This window comes from Micropterus salmoides, unplaced genomic scaffold, assembly GCF_014851395.1.
Source record: "Micropterus salmoides isolate LMB-PRFRI ecotype aquatic unplaced genomic scaffold, ASM1485139v1 Ms_hic_scaffold_5, whole genome shotgun sequence".
NCBI lineage: Eukaryota > Metazoa > Chordata > Actinopteri > Centrarchiformes > Centrarchidae > Micropterus > Micropterus salmoides.
This window is the reverse complement of record NW_024044237.1, coordinates 15451002-15475213: the sequence shown is the minus strand read 5'-3', so window position 1 is coordinate 15475213 and position 24212 is coordinate 15451002. Positions and strand designations below refer to the sequence as shown.

At 41.6% G+C, this 24212-nt stretch overlaps 1 protein-coding gene across 2 annotated transcripts in view; it reads right to left on the bottom strand.

Annotated features, from left to right (window-relative positions):
- The window catches only part of nr3c1 (nuclear receptor subfamily 3, group C, member 1 (glucocorticoid receptor)), a 70555-nt gene extending 46693 nt beyond the window's left edge, over positions 1-23862 (bottom strand). The window contains exons 1-6 of one of the 2 annotated variants that reach the window (XM_038699869.1): positions 23556-23862; positions 21701-22905; positions 5252-5412; positions 4890-5006; positions 4472-4753; positions 3766-3910 (exon numbers count right to left, since the gene is read on the bottom strand). In XM_038699869.1, coding sequence (XP_038555797.1) covers positions 3766-3910; positions 4472-4753; positions 4890-5006; positions 5252-5412; positions 21701-22905 — 1910 coding nt within the window. In that variant the 5' untranslated portion in view covers positions 23556-23862. The remainder of the gene's footprint in view (positions 1-3765; positions 3911-4471; positions 4754-4889; positions 5007-5251; positions 5413-21700; positions 22906-23555) is intronic. The other variant, XM_038699870.1, reaches the window with a different exon arrangement.
- Positions 23863-24212: the final 350 nt, after the last annotated feature.

Below are 24212 nucleotides of genomic sequence, written 5' to 3'. Positions count from 1 at the left end.
AGCTGAAATTATGGCTGTCAGTACTACTTGTGTTTCTGTTGCATTTCAAAAAAATTTGCAACTTCCCACTAGATGTCACTAAAACTTGCATACTGGACCTTAATGAGTAGTAGGGCTGAATGATTAATTGCATTTGCGATATTATCGCAATGTAATAACAAGATTTCTAATCACAAAGGCTGCGATTACACTCAAGAGGAAAGTAGTCTGACGAAGTTGATGCTTCGTCTGCACGTTACGCTGTACCTTGCCTTGTTGCGGCTTTGACGGACAGGAAAAATGTCCAACAGAAAGACAGTGTGTAAGGTAAGATTGTGGCCAACTTTTGAATTGATCCTCAAACTGAACATTTTTGTTTGCTTACTGGGATACAGAACGATGGACTAGGATATTTGAACTGAGATAAGGACATAATTGGTGGTTGAACTGTGGGTTTCGTATTGAGCGCTTACTGTATAATACACTGTGGTGAACGGTGTTTTTCTTGTGGTCTGTAGGTAGGCCGACCTGATATTATATATTATAGATCTTTCCATTATATAATTTGATACATCACCATTGCTCATAATAATTCTACCTAATTCATCATTCATCAACACAGGCCTGACCCACAAGAAAGAACAGTGTATGTTTAATCTAGCAAATATTGTGTTGGTCATACCATACACTGATTTACTGCTTGTCCATTTTGAATAATACAGAAGGTAAAGAGGTTAAAAATTTATTGCATATTAAACGCAATCGCAATATTGGTTAAAAAAAAAAAAAAAAAAAAATAAAAAAAATCGCAATTACATATTTTCCAAAATCGTTCAGCCCTAATGAGTAGGGCTGGGTACCAAAACCCGGTGCCAATATGGAACCAGTTCCTACTACACCGAATTACAACGTAAGAAGACTTAAGAGGCGCCACTATTCACTGCAGTACCAAATGTAGTGTCCCTCAATGAAACGCTACGAGACGACAGTCGCTTTCGCTCAGTCTTACTGCGGCTCACAGCCTACCGTGAGCCGCAGCGTACTCAAAACAAACCTGGCTCAGCAGAGAGCTACACATGTAACTTCTCCTGTCTTCAAACTCTGTCCTGAGGCTAACACACACTCTCCCAGGCTAGCAGGAACAACAACAACAACGCCCCCTTAACACTCTGCCAATCACAGGTAGGAAAATAAATGATTGACAGGCTTCTACACTTAAACACATTTGCTGACAGGCATGACACATTCAATGACCTCCTGAAATACTGGAGAAAACAGTAATGACAATCAACAGCCCTTTCTGCCTTGGCCAAATACAACAGTTGTGTTTTGTATATATTATATTTAAGTATACTTTAAACAGTTAATATATTGTTCAATTAAAGAATTTTAAATATTAAAAAAATGATTAAAAAAAGCTTTCTCCCCTTCTTTTGAAGTATCCGTTCAGGCACCAGAACAGTTTTAAAATGGTCGATTTGGCACTGAAATCGTAAAAAAATCCAAACAAAACTCAACCCTATTAATGAGACGATGATAGACAGACAAACACATTGCATTCTAGTTAGTTCAGATATGATAGCATACAGAACTTTTTTTGTCTTTGTATAACTCTTACGTTTCGTCACCTAAATGCTGCTGTAGATGAAACATCACACGTGTTTGAGATAATCAGTCATTGATGTTTCATGTAAAGAAAAATATTCTGTATTAACGAAGGCCTGCTTTCACAAAATAAGCAGATGGCTGAGTGGTTACGATTCCATTTATCACAACCTTATCAATACTGCAAATCAAAATAACTTAATTATTGGGGAAAAATTCTACTTGAACCACGTCAATGCTTTAAACTAGCTGATTAATCAGTCACAGGCAGTGAATCACTGTTTAAGGATTAAGAAAGCTGCAGACTGCAGGAAGTCAATAACCTGATAACATGCATTTTGCCTCTGTACCTCATGCATGGAGTCGAGCAACTTGGTGAGCTGATAGAAACGCTGCCAGTTCTGGCTGGAGTTCTCCTCGCGCTTCACGATGGCTTTCCCCAGCTCCTTAATGTACGACATCCGGATATCGTCGAACACCGCCTGGCTCTTCAGGCCATCCTTTGGCACTGCAGGAGAGAGGAAACTAAAGGTCAACCTCTGGGACAGAGATAAGGATAATGTACGGTACCCGAGAGGAGTCATTTGTACCAATACACACTGACACAAAACTTCCAGGTTTAAAAAGGAGGAGGGACGTTCTTTGCATTTTAAATTATGTCCGTGCTGTGAAGGGCTAAAACTAATTAATATCACAGGTCATTTTCAGGGTGTACTCCCAATAATATTTAGCAGCACAAAGCACTAACTGGACATCCACCAGCACATCATGAGGAGGGCTGTGTTGACTTTAGGCTGTGTTTAAGCTACCTGCCATAATGATTTTAAATGTATTTTTAATCAGCTTCACTATAATTGAAGTCTTTGTTTACACCTTTCATTCTCCTGCACTAAATCACCTTTAGGAAACAACAAAAACTTGTGTACTTCTGCATCTTCTCGTAAGTGCTCTGGCTGGTGAAAGTGAGTGTGGGTATTTTTGTGGATCAATGATTTATCTGTGAAGATTCAATTATTTACATTGCATGTTAATAAATGAGTTGGGAAAGTGCTGTGATCTGATGTTTTGCCCAGCGCATACATCAACATTATCTTTCAGCATCCGTGGACTGCATTGGATTGGAGTAAAGTATTTTGGCAATGACTGCCTTAACACCAGGTTTGACGTGTAATAGAGGAAGGTGGTGTGCGGGGTGGTTCAGCTTTCTGACCTGTGCTGAGCAGCAGCAGGACCTTCATGCACAAATACTCGTCGTGGGAAACCTGCAGCCGGACAAACTCGCTGGAAATCTTCAGCATCTGCTCACACTGGTCGGCCATGTAGGGCAGCTTCATCCGTCCCTGGTGGATTCAGACAGAAACACATTCTTGTTTCTCCCCCAGTGATAGTTGATTTATGGGGCTGCTTGTGCAGTCTCAATCAGGTAGATGAATCCACTCCCAGCAATACCTCAGTAGATTAAATGTTCAAGGTCTCCTATTTTAAATCATTCTTCCAGACATGACATTCAGTCTATTTGTTTGTTGGAGTAGAAGGCTGAGAATGCATATTTCAAACGAGTGAGGGCAAAAACTCCTGAACCGTACCCCTAGGACTCCTTCATGCCTCTTTGTTGAGCAGACGTGAATCGAAAATTTATTTAAACATGACAAAACACGTCACATTCTTGGTCATTATATAATAAAAACCACCTTAAAAATTAAATTGTTGAATTCTAAACACTGAATAATGGCTGCCATAATCAAATGCAAATATAACAAGCTGACAAAATGATTCTTTGGAGGTTGTCTGACAAATAATATCACCAGATATTAATTATGATCAGATTAATTTAGAGCTTGTGATTATGAAGCAAAAGGCCAATTCCAGCACTAAGCATGGTAGCTGTGCTGAATGCTCACTACACTCAGAGCGCTGTTTACAAACAGAGTCATTCAGTCTATAAGGAGGATAAAACACTGATTACAGCTGACAGACACTGTTTGATGAGGTACACACACACACACACACACACACACACACACACCCTGCACTGATCGACATAAACAAATATATGCATTGGCTGACTGATGGAATTAAAACCATACTTAATAATCACACATTAGTGTCACACTACTTTGTTAACAAATTAAACAACAAGGGTTAGATGTTTACACAGATTGACAATGGACTTGTACATACTCGTTGATGACGAGGTCTGGTGCAAAGCAGAGCATGTTGCCGTTGCACTGCTGGTAAGACCTCCAGCCCAGACCAAAAGACATGAGGAAGAGCCAGGAGCACTGCAGCAGAGTCATCTGGTCGTCCAGGTGCAAGTTCCTGAAACCTGTAGGGAAAGAGACGGAAATACTTCAACTACCAATGCAACCACAACGTACAAGAGGGTGTGCCGCTGAAAGTGACAATGAGGAGTAACCAAATAAAAAACATACAAACACAGTAAGTAATTTAGATTTGCCTACGTGTCATGTTAGCCCCAGATGGAGCAGATCAAGATACAGTGCCAGTGAGTTTGTTTACACAAACCAAAGCAGAGAATATTACAATCCATTAAGACATCTCCTGCTTTTGGCTAACCCTTGTCAAATGTTCATGCTTCCAATCTGTGCGCTGTTAAAATAAAATGTGATTGCAAATACTGTCTGCATTTTGCGTTGTGTGCGGTGTCACACAATTTAAACTCGCCCTTTTCTTTTAGTTTAAATGTACATAGATGTCATTACAGACAGAGAAGACCAATGGCAATATGGCATATCTGTGTTGAATGTTAAAAAAAGTGAAATATAAATAATAAAATAAAACTGTTTTCTTTTGAAACTTCATGCAGCTGCAGATTAACCTCAATGTAAACTACATCCACAGCAAAAGACAGATTTACACTACCAACCTGGCAGAGCCTTTGCCCACTTGACAGCAGAGATGACCTGCCGGCCGCCCAGCCTGTTGAGGGTGGTCATGAGGCGGGTGGAGGTGTCGGGCAGGGTGCTGTCGTAGCCGGCATAGATGGTGTCTGGCTCGATGGCCTTCAGCAGGGACAGCATCGTGGGGACAAGCTGAGGCATGCACTTGGGTACAAGGGACCGAGCCTCAACTGGCGGGGAAGGAGTCGGTTCGGGTGGGTTGCTCGGCAGGACGCCCTTTAGGCGGTTCAACTTCTTGGTTTTGCGCGCTGCAGAAGAGAAAACAGGGATGAACACGCAGAGGAGAGTTAAGGGAAATCGAGACAAAAGGTGAAGAGGAGAACGAAGCAATTAAACCAACTCAAGGCTACACAGTTTTCTGTTATCCGTGTGGTTAATATGTACCTTCCAGGTTCATGCCTGCCATTAGACACTTGCGGAAACGGCAGGCTGGGCAGTTCTTCCTCCTGATCTTGTCAATTATGCAGTCATTCCTCCCAGCACACAGGTAATTATGCTGCCCTGAGGTACAAAGAAGAGGAAGATTAATCTGTTATTTACCTTCACTGCTGTGGCAAACACTCTAGGGGGAGAAACTAATTAGTTGTATCACATTACTTTACTTTGTAATGATCATGCCACCAACTTAAAGTTGTAATGAGTCTAGCATTTGAGCAAACTTATGTGACACAGATAGGTGATGAATGAGTTTATCACAGGCGATGAATAAATCAGTGAGGAAATAATGATGTCTTATGGCTTTGTACCTTCCACTGCTCTCTTAAAAAACACCTTGCAGCTGCCACAGGTGAGAACGCCGTAGTGGCAGCCTGACGCCTCATCAGAGCACACCAGGCAAATTTTATGAGTCCCGCTCTTTCCCTGTGCTGACGATGTAGCGGTGACCCCTTCCTGTCTGGAGATGGCACTGGAGAGAGGGTGGAGACAGAGCAGAGAAATGTCAGTCTCTCTTAAAAGGTCCCTGGTTTTTGTTGTTGTGTTTTTAACCTCTAGTAGTGCTATGGAGCTGTTTTTCTATGCGTGGATCCCCAACACACGTGCACACAATACACATTCCTGTCAATACACTATTCCACTGATCTACAGGTGACGGTAATGCTAATATAATAATAATAATAATACATTTTATTTATAGGCGCCTTTCTGAACACTCAAGGTCACCTCACAAAACATAACAGTACAGCAATAATCGATAAGATTAACAACTATAATTACAGTGCATAAAATCAGGGTACATAACAACTGGAAACGAAGAGTGAGAAAGAGTGATCACGTGGGATATGCCAGTTTAAAAAGATGTGTTTTCAGGCGGGATTTAAAAATGGAAAGTGAGTCAATGTTGCAGATGTCTGGTGGAAGAGACGAGTTCCAGAGACGAGGGGCAGCGCGGCTGAAGGCTCTGGACCCCATGGTGGTCAAACGAGCAGGGCCCTGTTTCAGAAAGCAGGTTCAACAAACTCTGAATGTAACCCTGTACGCTGGGTTGACGAACTCTGAGCTGTCAAACTCAGAGTTTTCCCATTTCAGAAAGGCCGATCAGAATAAGTTCAATCAACTCTGAGTATGTTGAGCCTGATGGAAGCGCGTGCGTGGGGATGAAAAAAAACCATCATCAATGGAGCTCCGATACTACGATTCACCATGGCAACAGGTAAATAAAGGCAGAGCCTCCATTTTAATCATGTGGAGCTAGAAATATGAATGTTGCCAACACGGACGATGATTGGCTCTAACGTAGGAGTGGAGGATCGATACGTTAACAATATTACATTTTATACAGCGTTGCTCATTCATTATTTCCAGACTGGAATTTCCTTAATGAATGATGAAGTGCTGGGATTATCCTACAGCCTGTTATTCATTTTAAATAGGCTACAGGCCTGTTTATTCAGCTGTAACCTAACAGGACTAAATGCTGGTGGCAAAAACTGAAGATGAAAATATTAATCGAAGAGATTAGAAACAGTTTAGGCTCCTCATGGACCTGTGATTGTAAAGTGACAGTCCGTCTCAGTGACAGTAGGTCTATTAATGTTTTTTTTTGTAATGTAAAATGTGTCTAGGTTCAAACTGACTGTGAAGTTTTAGATGTCTTTGTTACATTAATAAAATCTTGCTCATTTCGTATTTTATGAAATGCTGTCAAAACACATTCAGACTATCAGCAGATAATAAAAAACTCACTTTTAAACTAGGCTACATTTATTTGTTTCAGCTGGACCACAGTCATCCTCACTCAGAAACATTCACATCATATCCAGCTGAGCAATGTTCGATCTGTGCGACTACAATGTGAAAGGTTACTGTTCATTGATCAGTTTTGTACAGATTAGCCAACTTTAAACTGCAGCACTGTAGCGCACAGTAAGTTTTTTGCCTTAATGTCCACAGAGTCACTGTGTCATAAAGAAGGACAGTGTAGCTTATAGATTTTATTCTGTGCTGAGGATAAATTTACGATGTCCAACTCTCTTTCCATACATCGATGACAGATGTTCAAGATCATGTTTGGGTTAAAAAAAAAACGAATAGCCTATTTAACCGTGATTTCGATGTTTCCAAAGACGTAATTGCGTTCCAATATGTGCTTTGATATCGACAGTATAATTGAGGAAATGACACTGTGTGTGAGACAGCCGCTTCAAGCTCCGCAGGAGGGGAGGAGTCAGAGAGAAACTCAGCGTTTGTTGAAGTAAACCTCCCGAGCAGGTTAGGTTCACAGCGTAAGTTGCCGGGGTTACAGACCTAGAGCTTATCTGATCTTGCTCTCTGAAACCGAAAACCCAGAGTTTCCCTCATCTCGGGCTCAACTTACTCAGAGTTTTCACTAAACCCACTTTCTGAAACAGGACCCAGGAGGTACAGTGAGGATAATAGAAGAAGAAGACCTATGAGTCAGAGAGGGAGGTGGGTGGGAGAGATTAGGTAGGTTTGGTGGACAGGTGAATATATATATACACGCAGCAATGCAAAAAAACTGCTTGCTAGTAAACATGGATGTAAATAATAAGGCTTTCAAAACCTTTGGGAAAATCCGCTTTGTACATGTTTTAGGAGGAAGGAAATGCATTCATCATGTTAGTTAGACCTCAAGGATACACACAAAGTATGTCTGTTGTGAAACACCAAATGTAAACATTACTTTTGTTTACAAGAAAAATCCACAATCCACAGTTTGCCCTACATATTGCTTGCTCTACTCCTGAAAGCATTCGGTCAGGTTTGAGAGTTCAGCTGGAGTTAATATTTACAACTCTGTACTAGAACTTTAAATAAACAAATTACACAGATACAACACATAATTCCCATCAATGTCAATTTGTTCCTTGTACTTGTTTTTTCCTCAATTTTGCCTTTGTTCCATCCCATCATCAGTGAGTCCAATGGGGCCTTTAAAGCCTAAATTATCTGAAGATGTGTGGTCACATCTCAAATGCAGTGGTTATCATAAAAAGGACCTCCTTCCTTTGATTGAAACGCAAATGTTTCCAGACCCAGTCGACCGAAATGCACTTTTTCAAAATGAACACTAGAGGACGTCAAGCTTTGCAGTATTCATGCCCCAGAGGTCCACACCCCCCTTCTAACCCAGCGGCCACAGCAACAACACAATGCCAACCATACTGAGAGGTTATTGAACTTGAGACGTGCAACACCAACTGTGTCTGTTCTGTGTCTACACGTCTGCCACGGCAATGACAACAAGCATACTTATTTAATAAGAGCTGCTCTAAACTGTCACTGCACACACACTTGTGCAGATTTGAGCCAGGGAGCCAAATTCACTCTTAGTTATACAACATGAGGTATTAGCATAAAAAGCAGGCCAGGCCCCAGCAGTCAGTGGGTGTGGCAGGATGGGAAAACCTGAGTGAAGCATCAAAGCATCCAGCCCAGAAGCATTCAGTAGCCATATAAAACAAACCCCATTAGGGATAAACCTCAGACGAGACTGTCTAGCCATGGCAGGACTGAGAGCTTTCTGAGCACCACTGACAACACACTGTGGTCAATAAGTCCATTTGCCTGTGTGCTGATAGTTTGTGAGCTTTTATTTCCTGATTGTCTTTGGCTGCACTCTGCATTGTTTCGTACAGCTGACATTCTAACCCTAGAGTGTACTTTCAACCCTTCTGATAACACTGAACAGCACCCTTCTGGTCCAGCTTTGACAGGTGAAACCTGCGGCAGATTTATCTAAGTCATTGAAAACCCGACAAGCGAGCATTTTAAAATAAATCTGGCAGCCTGCTTTAAAAGAAAAAAAACACTTTACATTCTTCTTACCAAAAGTTTTGAAGGACAAAAGATGTTTCATGCAGAAGCACTAAACAAATCACACACCATATTGTGTGCACAATTTATCATTGTTTGAAGTGGACAACCTGAGCAGAAGGAAAATTATTATAAAATTTATAGCTACAGTGAAAATCAAAGAACTCCTTTTTAGACTTGGAAATTGGATTCATCATTTTAACAAAAGAAGAAAAGAAAAACGCAACCTACGCAGGTACATTACTTTTACAGACAGAAGCTGCATTATCATTCATTTGTAAAAGTGGAAATAGGAAACATAAAATTAACTATTACTATAGATAACAAATCCAATACACTATCAGTGAACCTATGATCATACTTTTACTGTTGTAGTTGTCTTGTCTAAACCAGAACGTTTCCCACCACAGCGTCGTCTTTGGTCCTGCAACAGTTTTGTTTGTGATCGCCACAGAATCATAAATAATGAACATTTACACAAGTTACACCAACAAATCTAAAACTGATAAAAAAGTTGCACCATGTTATGAAGGATTAAGGAAGCAAGTAAAAAAAAACTACTGATGTATTCTTTCTGGGTAGTGCCATAAAGTAACGTTAAACCTCCTTGAGCATTCCTGTATTAGTATTCCAGGCAGGTGCAAGTGATAAAATTATAGCAGCTCCAAATTAAGAACACTATTCGTTGTGGACAGCACTTAAGTCAAAGTACAGAAGGTTGTATGTAACAGACACACAAGCCTGCTGGACTGCAACATGAAAGTGATATTTTTATATTAACTATTAATCAAATAGTTCTGTGTTTTTTGACAGAGGTTAATAGTGATAATCAAATTGAGTGTTATCACCCAGCTCTGCGGTTTTAGCTTCTTTCAGTGAATTGTTTTGGTTTTATAGCCCATAACTTGACTTATAATTTGTCTCATAGATCTCATCTGCGCACTGTCTGCAGCAGCAGCAGCCGACAGCTGTTTTTCATCAAATAAAGCTCCAAAATCCCACTGTACGCTTCCACCAACGGCAAACAGAGAAAGTTAGCAACTAGTGAACATTACACTGTATAATTTAGCTCAGATTTACATATGTGTAGACTAGGGCTGCCCCCTAGACTTTAATGATTCAATAATCAGTTGAGAAGCCACCCGAACTGAATCTCAAATAACAAAAGAAAAGCGCCCACAACAAATAGTTTCGCCCACATCCTCTAAAGCCACCCAACTTGTTTCCAGGATAGATCAAATGCTCACTTTCGCTTTAGCTCATAAACTTTGTCTTTACCTGCTGCCATTTTCTCAGAGTGCCCGATCGGTACTGGGCATGTGCAATTCTCAACAGAGATGAGAAGGAAGCGAGAAGGCTCACTCTCACCTCCGGCAAAAACGATGTCTTGTTGCTTTTTACCGCTTGACTGGCATGTGATTAGGTTTACTAGCCTGACGTTACATTCCTGGACAATCCTTATTGTTGAGCCCTGCTCAGAATCTTTTTGCTGTGAGGCCTGCTGTCCTGGCCAGAAACATGACTGAATGTGTGAATAGGCAAATGTTTGCTAACAAGTTTGCCAAAACAGCGGTAATATGTCAATGTTGTGATGACAGCTTGATCCACTGCCCTAAACTAATGCTGCTTTAAGGTTAGTTATAGAAACACAAACTACGTCACTGCAGCCAATTGAGTATGGGCAATAATTTAAAAAATGTTTATGCGTTCTCTTTAAAGATAATTGTGTGTTGGGACAAACTTCTCATATTAAGGCATTCTGGTTCACAGTTTGCATTCATAACAATATCAATGTTATATTATCAACTGAATAATAATTCTCAGTTCTTCATTCAGTCCTCCAGTAAACACAACCAGCAGTCACCTGGGTGAACGGTCATATGGTAAATACAGTTCACACAAAAGCTGTGCTGCTGCAATGATGTAACCACTATACCATCTGTCCCACACAGAATTATGCTGGGTTTCCTTAACACGCTGCTAAGAAGGGAGTGCACACACATATACAGTATATGCACACGGCACACACAAACAAAAGCCCCTCAGCCCCAAAAGGAGGGTGTGGTGACCAACCGGGTGGACAGAGCGATGCTGATGATGTCAGAGGGTGTGGAGGTGTAACCAGTTTGTCCTTCACTGGCCTAGGGATGGTGTCAGGACAGCTTTACTAGAAGGCTTTAGGCTACTGGGTCAAAGCCAATTACTGCAGCCTCTATATGTTTTAATCCTGAAGTCAATGCATTTCAGTATTTTCTCAAAACTCAACCTGGATTCAGCTAATGACATTTAACTAAGACATAAGCCAAGTTACAAATCTGTTTTTGTGGACTGTCAGACACAAACCAATCGAAGCTGCAAGGCAATGTGGGGGAACCGAATTTCCTCTTTCTGAAACCATCTGTTGAAGTGCGTGCTTGCCATCGACAGGAAGTTCTCGCATTCCCTCTGAGTTTACTATCGGTCAGAGCAAAGCCACGGCACAAAGGCAGAGACGACACCCTGAGATGGGCCTTGACTGCAGCAAGAGCACTGCTGAGAAAGTTAACCACTCAGGTCTGCAGGATTGTGATCAATCAGCCTGGGTTTAAAAAAAAGAAGCCACTTCAAGCACTTACAATAATGCCAGTGGCCCAGTGTCCTGCTTAACAATTCATAATCCCCTATAAGCCATGAGCGTCACGAGTAGCTTGGCTCTACATTTCCTATATCCTCACTTTGTCAATTCAGACGAGCAGCTGTTAGAGCTATATCACTGCAATGCCCAGCTATTTCTTTTTATGAAAATTTTGTGCTTTTGCATTTATTCCACATATTAGTCTACATCATTCTACTTGACCTACTTCATGCCCAGCCACTATAAATGAGTCTTCTCAGAGAAAAATATGAACAATAGTTTTGTTTAACTTGTTGTCTCTGGCTCAAATGTGGCCCCCTAAATAAAGAAAAATCTGGCTGAGTGGCTGCATGCAAAAAATTCCTAATTTCCACTGCTACTGATGTGGATCAGCATTGCACATCTCATCTTCAACCCAAACTCTGTGAGCGTGAAGAAGAGAGCAGAAGGAAGTGCTCCTTCCCCGAGGTAAGAGCCACCAAAATAGAAAGGGGAACTGGTCTGCACGCTCTGAATCACTCGTACATGCAGAACAACAACGCAGCTTCTATGAGGGAGTGGAGAGATTTGGGTTGTTTGGCTAAAGACTGGGCAGGACTTTTCTAAAATATCTGGCTCATGTGCCCCTCAAATAAAAACAGAAAATATGTCTTTATACGTACTTAACATTAGTGCAACATCTCCACTAAACATAAGCCATGCGGCCACAGAAAGCTAATACAGTGGAGATATAGTACCCTTGAGAGCAGTTGTACCGTGACATCAAGAGTTTTTAGGGCCATTTGGTTTGGATCATAACTTTTGCCATTAGCGAGATTATCTTACATGCGACACTCTGCATGTCTCTGCCTGCAGAGAGTGATTGTCTCCTCCTTGCTCTTGTATTGACAAACCTGTTTCAATAACAGCTACATTTTGTAGCCCAGAGCAGCAGCTACTGCCTGTCTTCAAACACCAGAGGAGAAGTCTAAACCTAAGCCATGGCAGAGAGCACAAGAAAAACAACCACAAAGGATTTGAGTTTCCATTTGAGTTTCCATAAGAGGAGCCGTTACTGACTGTGTTTAGGTGGGAGGCCACTTCTTGGCCTGTAAAATGAATTTAAGGCTTGCTGCTGCCACTGTGTGCATAACCGTAATACCTTTAGCTGGATGCACTGGATGTAGGAGGAACTCACTCCCAAAGTCTGACTTTGCTGACTCGACAACTGTACACAGAAGTTAAGAAGAAAGGCACAAACAATACATACTTAGCTGTGTCTTCTTAACCTCAATAACCTGGGGAATTTCTACAAGCCTGTACAGTGTCAAAACACAACAAAAACTAAATACAAAAAAAAATTTTAACTGTGATTATAGAGGAATGCGATAATAACGCGAAAACAACTGGAATGGCTGGCATCTGCGTTCACACGGCGCCAGCTGTGGGCAGGCGGGAGGGAAAGTAGGTCAGGAGAGTGAGAGCTTCACAGCAGCGCTCTGTAGTCTGCCTGCCACAGCACACATGACACACCCACACGCAGACACCTACACACTCATGCATAATACACAAAGCTTACAGACACACACATCACGTACTATACACACAAGAAAATTCATAAAAAGGTGATTTACTGCAACTGAAAGCTTCTGCTGACAGTCAATGCCTTTGCCCTTGGTTGCAGGAAGCGTGAACAGGGGACGGGGAGAGTGAGGTAGATGTGAGGAGTGTGCCAGAACAAGAATGTGCACTGAATAGAGACTCAGACGAAAGATTACTGTCAACAAAACACAGAGCCAAGACTGAGAGCTGAGGCTATTTATACACTAAATATAGCTTTATATAAATACATAGCTATATATAAATGGACTAAGAGCATAAACTCCTCATGTATCAAACCAGGCACCAAACCACAGCTGATACATCTAACAGCTGTGACAGACACCATTTTTACATCAGTCACAGCACCCCCAATCAAGGCCTATCACTCTGGTCGCTGCAATGGTTTGATAAGGCTCTTTATTCTAAGCTTAGACAGACCTGATACATATGTAGCACTACCACTGAGCTTACCCTGTCATAATGAAACGCACACATTCAACAGGTTATTACATAAAGGCCCTGCAGTTATCAAACAGAACCCTGAGGGAAGGTTTCATAGCTACATTTCTTCAATAAAATGCATTAACAAGACTACTGTCTGTGATGTTTACATAAGATAGTTATGATGGGCATTTCAAGCAAATACTATTAGATAGTCACTGGGGAATTTTTAACATTCTTCAAAGAGTGTGTGTAACAAATTTGAAAATGGTGACTATCCCCAAAAGATATAGGGCCCTATGATTTACACCATAAGGAATTTCAGAATTTGATGAAAATGGAATTAGCTGTAAAACATGGTCCTCCAGAGAGAGCAGAGGATGCTCTCTCTGTTACTGGAGAAAAATACTGATTTTGTCATATTGTAAACAGCTCTTTAAAAACACTCATCACAGAAAACTCTACTGTGATTGACGCACTTCAGATTGTGGCATGTGGGACTTGTAGTTTTTGATTACTGAACAATATTTAAAACAATAACTTTAGTAAAACAGGTGTAAAATAGAACAAGGGGAGCATGTTGCTCTCAGGAGGTTAGAAGGAGCACATATTGGCACAATGGCATTCTGACTCTGGCTAAATCTGTCCACTGCAGAGACACTATCTACAAACTGGAGGAATTAAGATAAATGAGTGTATTAGTATGATAATATAACATTAAATAAAAAGTATAATGTTCAGTTAATAATATACTGTTAGTATAATGTTAATATACTAATTACTATATTAATTTATGATTTCATATAATAGCCTACTATTTTACCACTAGTTGAATATTAAATCCAGTTACAGCAGTTTTATTTCTACAGGTTGTTTTTATTCATTAAATCCTTGTGCAAGAAAATTGTTGTAATTTGTTAATGCTAAGTTCTAACTTAATAATCAAAGACTGTATCTGTGATTGGTGAACATGTTGAACAACAAAAGGCACAAATACAGCTAACGCTAAACGGCCAGCGAGCCAAACCCAAACCTTCCTTATCTTCTCCCTGATTTCATGAGGCCTTATAGATGGTTATGCAGTATTGCGTCTAAAGTATGTTAGTTGTTTATTTTATGCAGGTTATGTTTCAGTGTTTTCTCTATATGCATTCAGCAGCGGCGTTGCGCCACTACTAAAATTTCCCACGATCATTAAACTATGTTGTAACAAATGTTTTCACTCACACACTGTGCAAGCATGGCAACACTCAATGCTTGGCTCGATTCCTCCCTCGTTCTATGCAGAACATACGTGATAGATGGTGTTATAAGAGCAGCGTAACTCTGAATCAGCAGGTGCGAAGCGAGTGTTCGATTGTCCGAGTGGCAGAAAGTGACTGTGAGCGGAGGAAAATATTCTGGCAGTAAATGTACGGTGTCTGTTACAGTGTGTCAGCTTCTCAAGACCAAGAAAATTCTGTTGTTTCCCACCTGCTGGAAAAGTGAAGCCGGTTAGCGCTAAGTTAGCCAACATCCCCCCTCCCCTTCAGACTGAGCTGAGCAGGAAAGCTTGTACAGCAGCTACACAGCTGCTATGTAACTTAACATTAGCTCAATTTATAGAAAGTAACTGGAAGCTGTATTACTGCCTACTTGTCCAATGTTGAGAACATCAGGTACAGACTTAGACTAATCTGATGTAGCCTGCAGCTCTGTCCTGTACAGACTGATTAAATTATTTTTCAGTTTTCTGTCTGAAAAAGTAGTTTTAGAAAAGAAAGGACGGAGGTGACTTGAGGAGCTGAGGTTAGTAAACTACTTAGTGATGCAAACTAGTCCTTTTAAGCTAATGAGGAGACGTTTCTTTTAGAATTTTAATGTGCAAATAAAATGCACCTCAGAAGGGAGGAGGTTTCTCATGTTGCCTGTTTTTTATATTAATGTCTACTGATAAATGTCAGAAGCTGTAAAATGAAGACACAAAAGGCAAACATGAACAGTTGTATCTATAATGATTATATACATTACATATTAACAGCGTTTTCCTGCCGTTAAGGCTTAGGGGGTGATGGCCAAAACATGCGGTGCCATCAATGTAAAATCACTATGGAGCAACAGAACCAACCAAATTACTTTCTCCAGATCTAAAGGTTGTATTTCCTCCAGTAGACTGATTGTCCGAGTGGCAGAAAGTGACTGTGAACGTGAGCGGAGGAAAATATTCTGGCAGTAAATGTACGGTGTCTGTTACAGTGTGTCAGCTTCTCATGACCAAGAAAATTCTGTTGTTTCCCACCTGCTGGAAAAGTGAAGCCGTTAGCGCTAAGTTAGCTAACATCCCCCTCCCCTTCAGACTGAGGTGAGTGTGTTGGGGTTTTATAGTCAGACAAAAATTTTGCTTCACCTCCGCTACTACAACTCCATCCTAGGGGAAACACTGAAGTTTATTTGTTTTGTGAAGTGTGACTATTTCTTCGGAAAAAAATCCTAGAGGAAACACTGTGTTCATTCACTTTTCTCCATTCATTCAAATATTATAGAATGTAACAAAAACACAAACCCTGGTTAAGACCTTGGTTTGGACTTTCAGGTGAGAAAAGGCCTTTAATCAGCAGTGAGTCACAGCAGTTTTCCAAAGTTGACTCAATATTCCCACATGTGAAATTGTCTGGAGTTTTACCACCTTAGTGAAGACACTGTCAGATGTGCTCTTCAACTTGCCCAGGCACTGGTTCATTCAGCCCAGGGTCTGACTGCATAGCGTGCTCTGAGCCAGCAAGTCAGAGTTCCTATAAAGGCTGCAACTAACGAACATTTTCAACATTGAATAATCTGAATCTATGAACTGTTTGGTCCTTAAAATGTCAGAAAATTATGAAAAATGCCCATCACAATTTCTTCAGGCCTCAGGGATATCATCAAAATGCTTGTTTTCGTCCCATCAACAGTCTAAAATCCAAATTCAGTTTACTATTACATTAGATAAGCGGCAAGTCCTCACATATAAGAAACTAAAACTAGGCAATGCCTAGCAAGTTTGCTTGAAAAATGACTTAAGTCGCTGATTAGTTTTCTGTTGATCAATTAATAAACTAATCCTTTCAGCTCTAGCTAAGAGAATGAATGGTTACATGTGACTAATAAACAGACAAACTAAACCAAAGTTATGAATCCATCTCCATTGAAATGACTTCAGTGAAAGCCTGAATGAATGACCTATTTGTGTGAAAACCTGAACCGTACATTACTCACAAACATGCACATGAACACTACATGCTGAACAATACTGCTTTGTCTGAATGTGAGATGTGAGAGCAGCTCCATTGAGTTTTATAACTCGTGCAAACAACGTTCCTCCGTTACGCACAATCGAGTCTGAAGCCGCCAAGAAATTCCAGTAACTGACAGTGTGCATTATCAACAATGTTTCAGATATGTTTTTTTTTTTTTTTTATTGTCACATGGTCCACAACATTTTTTATTTTGTCAAAGAGCTGTAAAGAACAGAATGGGCACAGACTAAAGTCAGCAGCAGGATATACGGCAAGACATTTCATCTGACCCACAAACTGAACTCCCCACTATGGGCTGGGCCAATCACAGGCGAATGGGGAAATACCATGCTAAAAACAAAGCTTACATAACACAGGCCTGCTAAATGAGCTGTGTGATTATCTACCAGAATTATGTTTCTCCATTTTTCTCCATTCATTGCAGTTATTTCCTTTCAGTGCCTACTCAATGTTAATCAGGCCATGTCCCATCAAAACCAGCTGTCACATGAATAGGGTGTGCATTTCCAAAATAGGAACAAAGCAGAGCATTTCTCAAGGTGAAGCATTCTCCACCGCGTGAGAACTGTTTGTTTGAGAGTCAGTTGGCAAAACTGAATCAGCTTGTTAAACTGTGATGCATCAAATAAACAGACACGGTATGAAAAATTAAAGCTCTGGTGATGTGGGAGAGAACTGCTTATGTTACGAGTCCCAGCTGGATGGGACTAATTTTAAAAGATCTGCACAGTGCAAAGCAGCGGGGCTACGGCAAGTTATGTACTGCTGTAGTCTCGACAGGATGCAGCAGCAGCACCATTGCGTGAGAAGCTAAGGGACATAGAGACCTGATGCCAACCGCCTGAATACCACAGAGACGCCGCAGCCCAGTGTTCAGCTAATTTCAAGCCACTAAATGTCACGAAGGTTGAGGTGAACAGACACAGCCACCCCGCACAAAAACTCTCTCACTAGAGTGCTAAGCTTACACACAGATAACCTAATATCCACACAGAGTTATCTGGGCTCACACCACATGCACAAACATAATCCCATGCTTACACACACACACACACACACACACACAGCAATTACAGCCACATGTGAAATGGAGAGGATATATATCTCGTGTCTCTCCCCATCTGTCCTTTGTCACCAGGCATTAGGGCGATTGTCAGACAGTCGTGAAGATGGTACCAATCATCATTTCCACAAACAATAAAAACACAACTACAGCTGTGCCCTCATTGGCGTGATGCTTCTGCGTGCAGGTCTTTGAGCGGGTCACTCCCTGTCAGACGCTGTGACTCTGTCACACCACTTTCTAGAGAGCCACTTCACGACTGGATCTCAAAGCCATGTTCACCGCTGAGCACATAAAACTCTACAGGGCAACAAAGTAATAACTGAAAAAACGACACTTTTGTGAGGCCGTGTGAAGTCCAAATACTGAGACTTGATATTATTGGAAAGAAATCACGACAGACACTAACAATCACATGAATATGTCAGTGGAACAAGCTGCTTTTTTACTTTCCTATAGTACAGAATTTGCTTCTTACTGTACAGGTCTGACCATTCTGTAAAGGCCACATTTCATTCATCCCTATTGTTGAATGAACGGTCTCCGCTGCTCCTTTGGGACAGATCTGCATGACCTCATGAACCGCCATGCATGCAGTGGATACTTCCGTTAAACCGAAAAGTAAGAGACACTAAGATAAAAAAAAAAAAAAAATGCTTCTGATTGAGAAGGAAAACACAGTGGAACTGGCAAATACCATTAACACACATACTAATGCTCAGTCTTGTCCATTCTGGGAGAAAAATGGCTCAATGTCAGACTTGGATGAAAGTGGAATTCCCCTGTTTTTTTAACAGCACATCCTTTCTCCAGATCTTGGTGATTATTGCTGCAGTCACATCCTGTTGAGTCCATGAGCCTGTCTCACAAAGCAGGCTATAGTTGGTTAACTAACTAACTTAGGGGTTAAACCACACATTTTTGTCTCAGGACAATGGCTTGATTTTAATTTTCTCCATTTGCATGGTATCCAACATGGCAAACTAGTATTGTGCAATAAATACAATTTTATTTTTAAATTCAGATTTTGGCTTCCAACAATTATGATAACAAAAGCATCGAGATTAAACAATTATTGAACAGCATTACATTTCACAATGATACTCCTGTGTTGTTGTCCGTTACAGATCCAGCATACTCCTTTCCCTTAAATCTGTGGCTCTCGCCCCTCCCTAAAAGCCCAAACTCGCTCTCAGCCAGGCTGTTGCATGTTAAGTTCAGCGGGGTTATAACTGATACAACTTGTTAGTCACCATTATTTGCTTATTATTATACCTATGGCATTTTACTACCCACGGCTAGCAGACATTTCCTGTACTCACAGATCAACGCATTACATAATATTTTTGCTTTTCTTCCACATTGTTGTTTTATGTCATACATCTCCCAACAGAACAACACTGTTGAATTTCAGCGTTACGTAAAACCTAGTTCACACTACACGATTTTTAGCCTGACCTGCCAGCCGGAGAGCTTGGCGACCGTCAGGCTGCGATCAGGGGTAAATCAGAGATCGATTGGCGGCCGCCACTCGTTATGTATGAACCACTGAACGACGCATCAAAACGGCTCCCCGACACATTTCTGACACATCGCCGACACCAGCCAGTTATCTATCATATCAAATATCTGGAGGAGTCGGCCGACTCGACATCCACATCCAGCCAATGAGAGCAGCAGCTGGCAGAGCAGGCAGCTACTTTTTCACCTTAACACTTTTTACTCCCCCTCCAGCTCTCTCTGTAGCTCATACAATCCCCGCTACCTGCATGTGCTAATACATTCTTTCACACATATTCTTTGTCTTTATAATAACAAACAGCAGACTGTTTCGCATGTCATTTCCCGTTTCCCCGTGTATTTTTTTTGACAAAACGTGGTTTGGAGACCAGCGCCGGGTGACACAGTCACTGTCAGCTCGTGTAGTGTGTGACACCGTCACTGATCAGTCACGTAGCCACAGCGACTTCAACTATCATGTCACAAGATGGCAAGTTGTGTAGTCTGAACAGCATAGCCATCGGCCGATGCTGAAGGTCGTGTAGTCCTTTAACGTAATGGGTTGTTGTTAACTCCAGTAGTTCACCAGTCTCTCCTCTGCTCCACTCCGTGTGAGTGAGTGAGTAGAGTAGAGCCCCTTCAGTGGCCCAGCCGCCACCGAATGGACAAAATTACCCCACTCATGTTAAAGTTTCAACTACAGAACAATAAAAGATGCGGCTACCCACCACAAAACTATTTTTATTTCCATCATATCAGATGCACATTGTTTTCTTTTTATGGATGCTATGGCTTTGTTGTGTGTTCTGATTTGGGTCATGTTTGCAGTCCGTGCGTTTCACTGTGGCTATAAAAGGACTTTAAAAGAATAGCAAGTAGCAATAGATGCTTTTATCAGTACTATATTACATTTACTGCATACTGTTTTATATTCATTGTACTGCATTTACTGTATCACAATACTGACAGTGCAGCTCAAGGCTCGTGCAGGCAGATCGCCATGTTCAGACTACACAACTTGCCAACTTGAAGTCATTGTGGCGTTCACATTAGGCGACTGATCGGTAACAGGGGATCACACACGACACGAGCTGACAAAGACTGTCACCAGACTGGTCTCCAAACCACATTTTGTCCAGAAAACACACGTGAAATGCTTCATCTACAAGACCACGCCTTCAACTGTGCTGCTCAACAATGTGCTGCTCTGTGAGCTCTGTGAATTGGAAATAGCTTCACTGCAGCCCAACTGCTGTCCACAAACACGTGAAGCGAAAGTATCCCAGAGCACTGATGGCAGCACTGCAAATCGTGTTTACTATATGCTATATTTTTATTTACTCTAGCATTTGAAACTGCAATGCCCCGATGTTCCTGTAGGGATCAATAACTTCCATGAGTATTAAATGTACTTTATCCGCTGATTTGTTTGTTACAAACCCTAACTCCTTCATATGTAGGCACTCATAAACTCAATAACCAGCTTTATGAGAGTGGTTATCCAGAACAGCTAGTGTTTCATTTGTGAAACCAGATAACAGAGCCTGCCTCAGTTGCACTATAAATAACACAAGTAGGGCTGAAAAACTACCAATTATTTTCAGCACAGATTAATAATTTTGTCAGTGGCACGTCAAACGGCAACCACAAGTTACTAAAGCCCAAGTAATGTCTTTAAATTAGGGGTTAACCAAGACATTCCTAAAATAGATTGGTCTGAGATATATGAAGCCTTGTGTATTTCTGATCCTTTGTGTATGGCGCTCAGCTTACATGAACTGTCAAAGATTCCCAACAGTTAGAAACAAATGAACCACAAAGCAGCATTAAACAATCAGGCAGCAGTTTTTATTAATATCTACCCTTTTAGAAAACATCAGTGAGTCAAAAACCTCTTCTGGTTGACAATTAAGCGTAATTTTTCAGGTGAACTATGCCCCGTGGCTCAAAAACTGAATTAAACAATGGCTGTCCAAATCATGCCCAAACTTGCTAGCAGTACAGTAGCACACATACACTCCTCAGAGTGAGGAAGAAGGTTAAGAAGGCCAAATTCCTGTGCCAAGTTTCTTGTCTTTTTCGACAGAGGAGCAATAGAAAGCATCCTGACTGAAAACATCGCTACCTGGCATGGGATTTGGACGGCCCAGGACCGGACACTACAATGGAAACCGCGTGTAGTGCTCACGGTTATAGTTTAGGCAATAGCCTGATTATAATTTGAACTACAGTAAGATATATTTTCTATACTGTATTACTATATAGTGTGGTGTCAATTAGATGGTAATTTTTGACTTCCTCTTCTGGTCTTTGAGCAAAGAACATTAGACGACTGGTGGTGCAGAGGAGAATAAAATAAGACATAACTGGGAGCACCACAAGTCAGTAAGACTTAAACGTAATGTCAGGTCAGACTACACAGCTGACTACTGCCTACATTTCTTACCTGGCAAGGCTGGTGGGGTAAGAGGAAGAGCTTGAGAAAGCATCACTGGGCCTGTGCATCGCCAAGTTGTCCCCAACACCTGGGCCTCTGTTCCAGGGCCCACCAATGGGTGTTAATGGGAGATACAGGCTGGACACTGGCTTCTGATCCTTCTGCTGCTGAGCTTCATTGCTGCTGGGGTTGACTCCAAAGTGGAAGCTTTGTCCTCCTGAAGTGCTGACCCCACAGATGGAGATGGGGTTAGAGTTGGACATGTCTGTGGAGGACCTGTCACTCATTTGGCAATAACTCTGACCTGCAGACATCTTCTCCTGTTTGATCACACCTTGGGTGCAGAGCTGAATGAAGCCAGCATCTTTTTCTTTCTTCACCAATGCAGACAAAGTGGTTGTAGGGGTTAAGGAGGTAGTTGTGGATACGCTGGAGATGGACTGATCTGGACTGCCATTGAGAGCAACAGAGACTGCTGCGCTACGGTTAATGTCCTCAACCACGGCGGCCTTTATGTCCTTTTCTGAGCTAACATCCCCAAGCATTGAATCATCTGCCAGAGAAGACAGGAAGGCATCATCCCCTACATAGAAATCTGAGGGGGACCCAGTCAGCTCGAAATCTTGGAGCAGGTCCAGAGTGTTGTCACTAAACAATTTCTGGTTCACGTCCACATCTTTCTCAATGTGCTCAAAGGCATGATCAAGGTCAATGGGGTCCTGGTCTCCTTTTTCCATGGAGAAATCCTCTGTTCTCATGGGAAAGAAGTTGGGATCTGATCCCCCAATAAGTGAATCCATGGAGGACTGAGTAATGTCCGCTATACTGGCCTCCAACTGGGCCAAATTGTCCCTCAAGGTTTGACGCTCAAACGTAGCGGAAGTCTGTGTCTGGAGTAACTGCTGCTGAAGCCTCTGATCTTTGGTCAGGCCCCTGGGTTCTGGGTCTTCCAACAAGGGGCCTACAAAGGCAGTGACAGAGGTGGAGGTGAGCTCCTCTGGAAGGGGGCTGTTGCTTAGTCCGTTAATAGGCACCTGCCCTGGCTGCATCAATGAGTTGGATGGAAGAACGACAGAGGTGGCAGAGGTGATGGACATTGCACTGTGAGGAGCCACTTTCAGTAGACCTCCCTCCTCCGGGCTTTCAGTGTAGACCAGTTTGCTTAAATGGCCATCTCTTATGTATGTTATCTTCTTCACTCCACCATTATCCATCTTTTTATTGGAGGGGGGAAACAGACAGAGAGCGTTACCGGACAGGCGTAAATAACTTTAGAGTGCACTACAACAACAACATTAAAACACATTTCAAGGCGATTGTCAGACGTCATTTAAAACCAGTGCCGCTACACTGCAAAGTAATTTAAAAAGGTTTCACTTTGTGCACATGCAGACGAACTAACGTGCTCCAAACTAACGAACCTTAGATTAATATACGGTTGGGGAAAGTTGCCATACATGCAACCTCGCGCGCCCTTGATAACTAACGAAGCTAAAGTAAGCTAATGCAGTTAGTTATTTAATTAGCAAAATGTTCACACGAGCGCATAAAAACGTGTCCGTGTTATATCGACTGTACGTAAAGCAAACAGAAATAGCACAGATTCAACCACAAATCAAAAACAGAGAGCCGTGAACTTTACTCAAGTCTAACACGTATGCTAATATTGGCTTATTGCTAAATGTTAGCATGCTATGTAGCTACGTGCCCACATTTCGGTCGAATGTCGTTGACAGCAACGTTAGCATGCTAGCCAACATAGCCCCTAACATTATGGCACATTTGGGGGTAAATGTGCTACGGTGCTGTGTTTGTCTTCAGCTAATACATACAAAGCCAGATCTAAACAAAAGCTCATATTTACCCTTGAAATGCCTGATTGTTGTTAAGTGTCCACAGGTCGTCTGTCAACATTGTTTTGGTTGAAAGTGGCAGTCCACAACACGCAACACTGACTCAATGTTAGTTAACGCTAACGTTACTCCTCACGCGTCGTATCCTACATACATGGCTTGATCAAAACGACAAAAACACACCGAGCTGGGTGTTAATGAATGGTCCCTCTTCTACTTCGACCCAGCTGTACACTGTCACACAAACTGCGTTGAACTGGCTGAGCTACGGTGATTCGCAGCTAGCCATTAGGAAAGTAGGCGCTAACCTTTCAAGAAAAACATACAAAATGGAGAACTGAGCAAGCCAGGCCCATGGCAAAACTGTTTACGACATGCAGCGCCACCTGCTGGCCGCGCCCGGTAACTGCAGCTTGTTATGTTTGGAGTTCAAGATAAAAACAACGACAAAAAAAGGCAGCTAAAAGTAAACATAGAACAAAAGTTAATATCGTTGTTACTATTATTTCTGTTCATTAATATCTTGATACGAAAGTGAGCAATTGTAAGAGTTTCCCTTCGGGGACCAATTAAGTATTTCTGATTTATCAGAATCAGAATCAGTTTTATTGCCAGGTATGTGTACACATACGAGGAATTTGACTCAGGATTGTACATTGCTCACGATG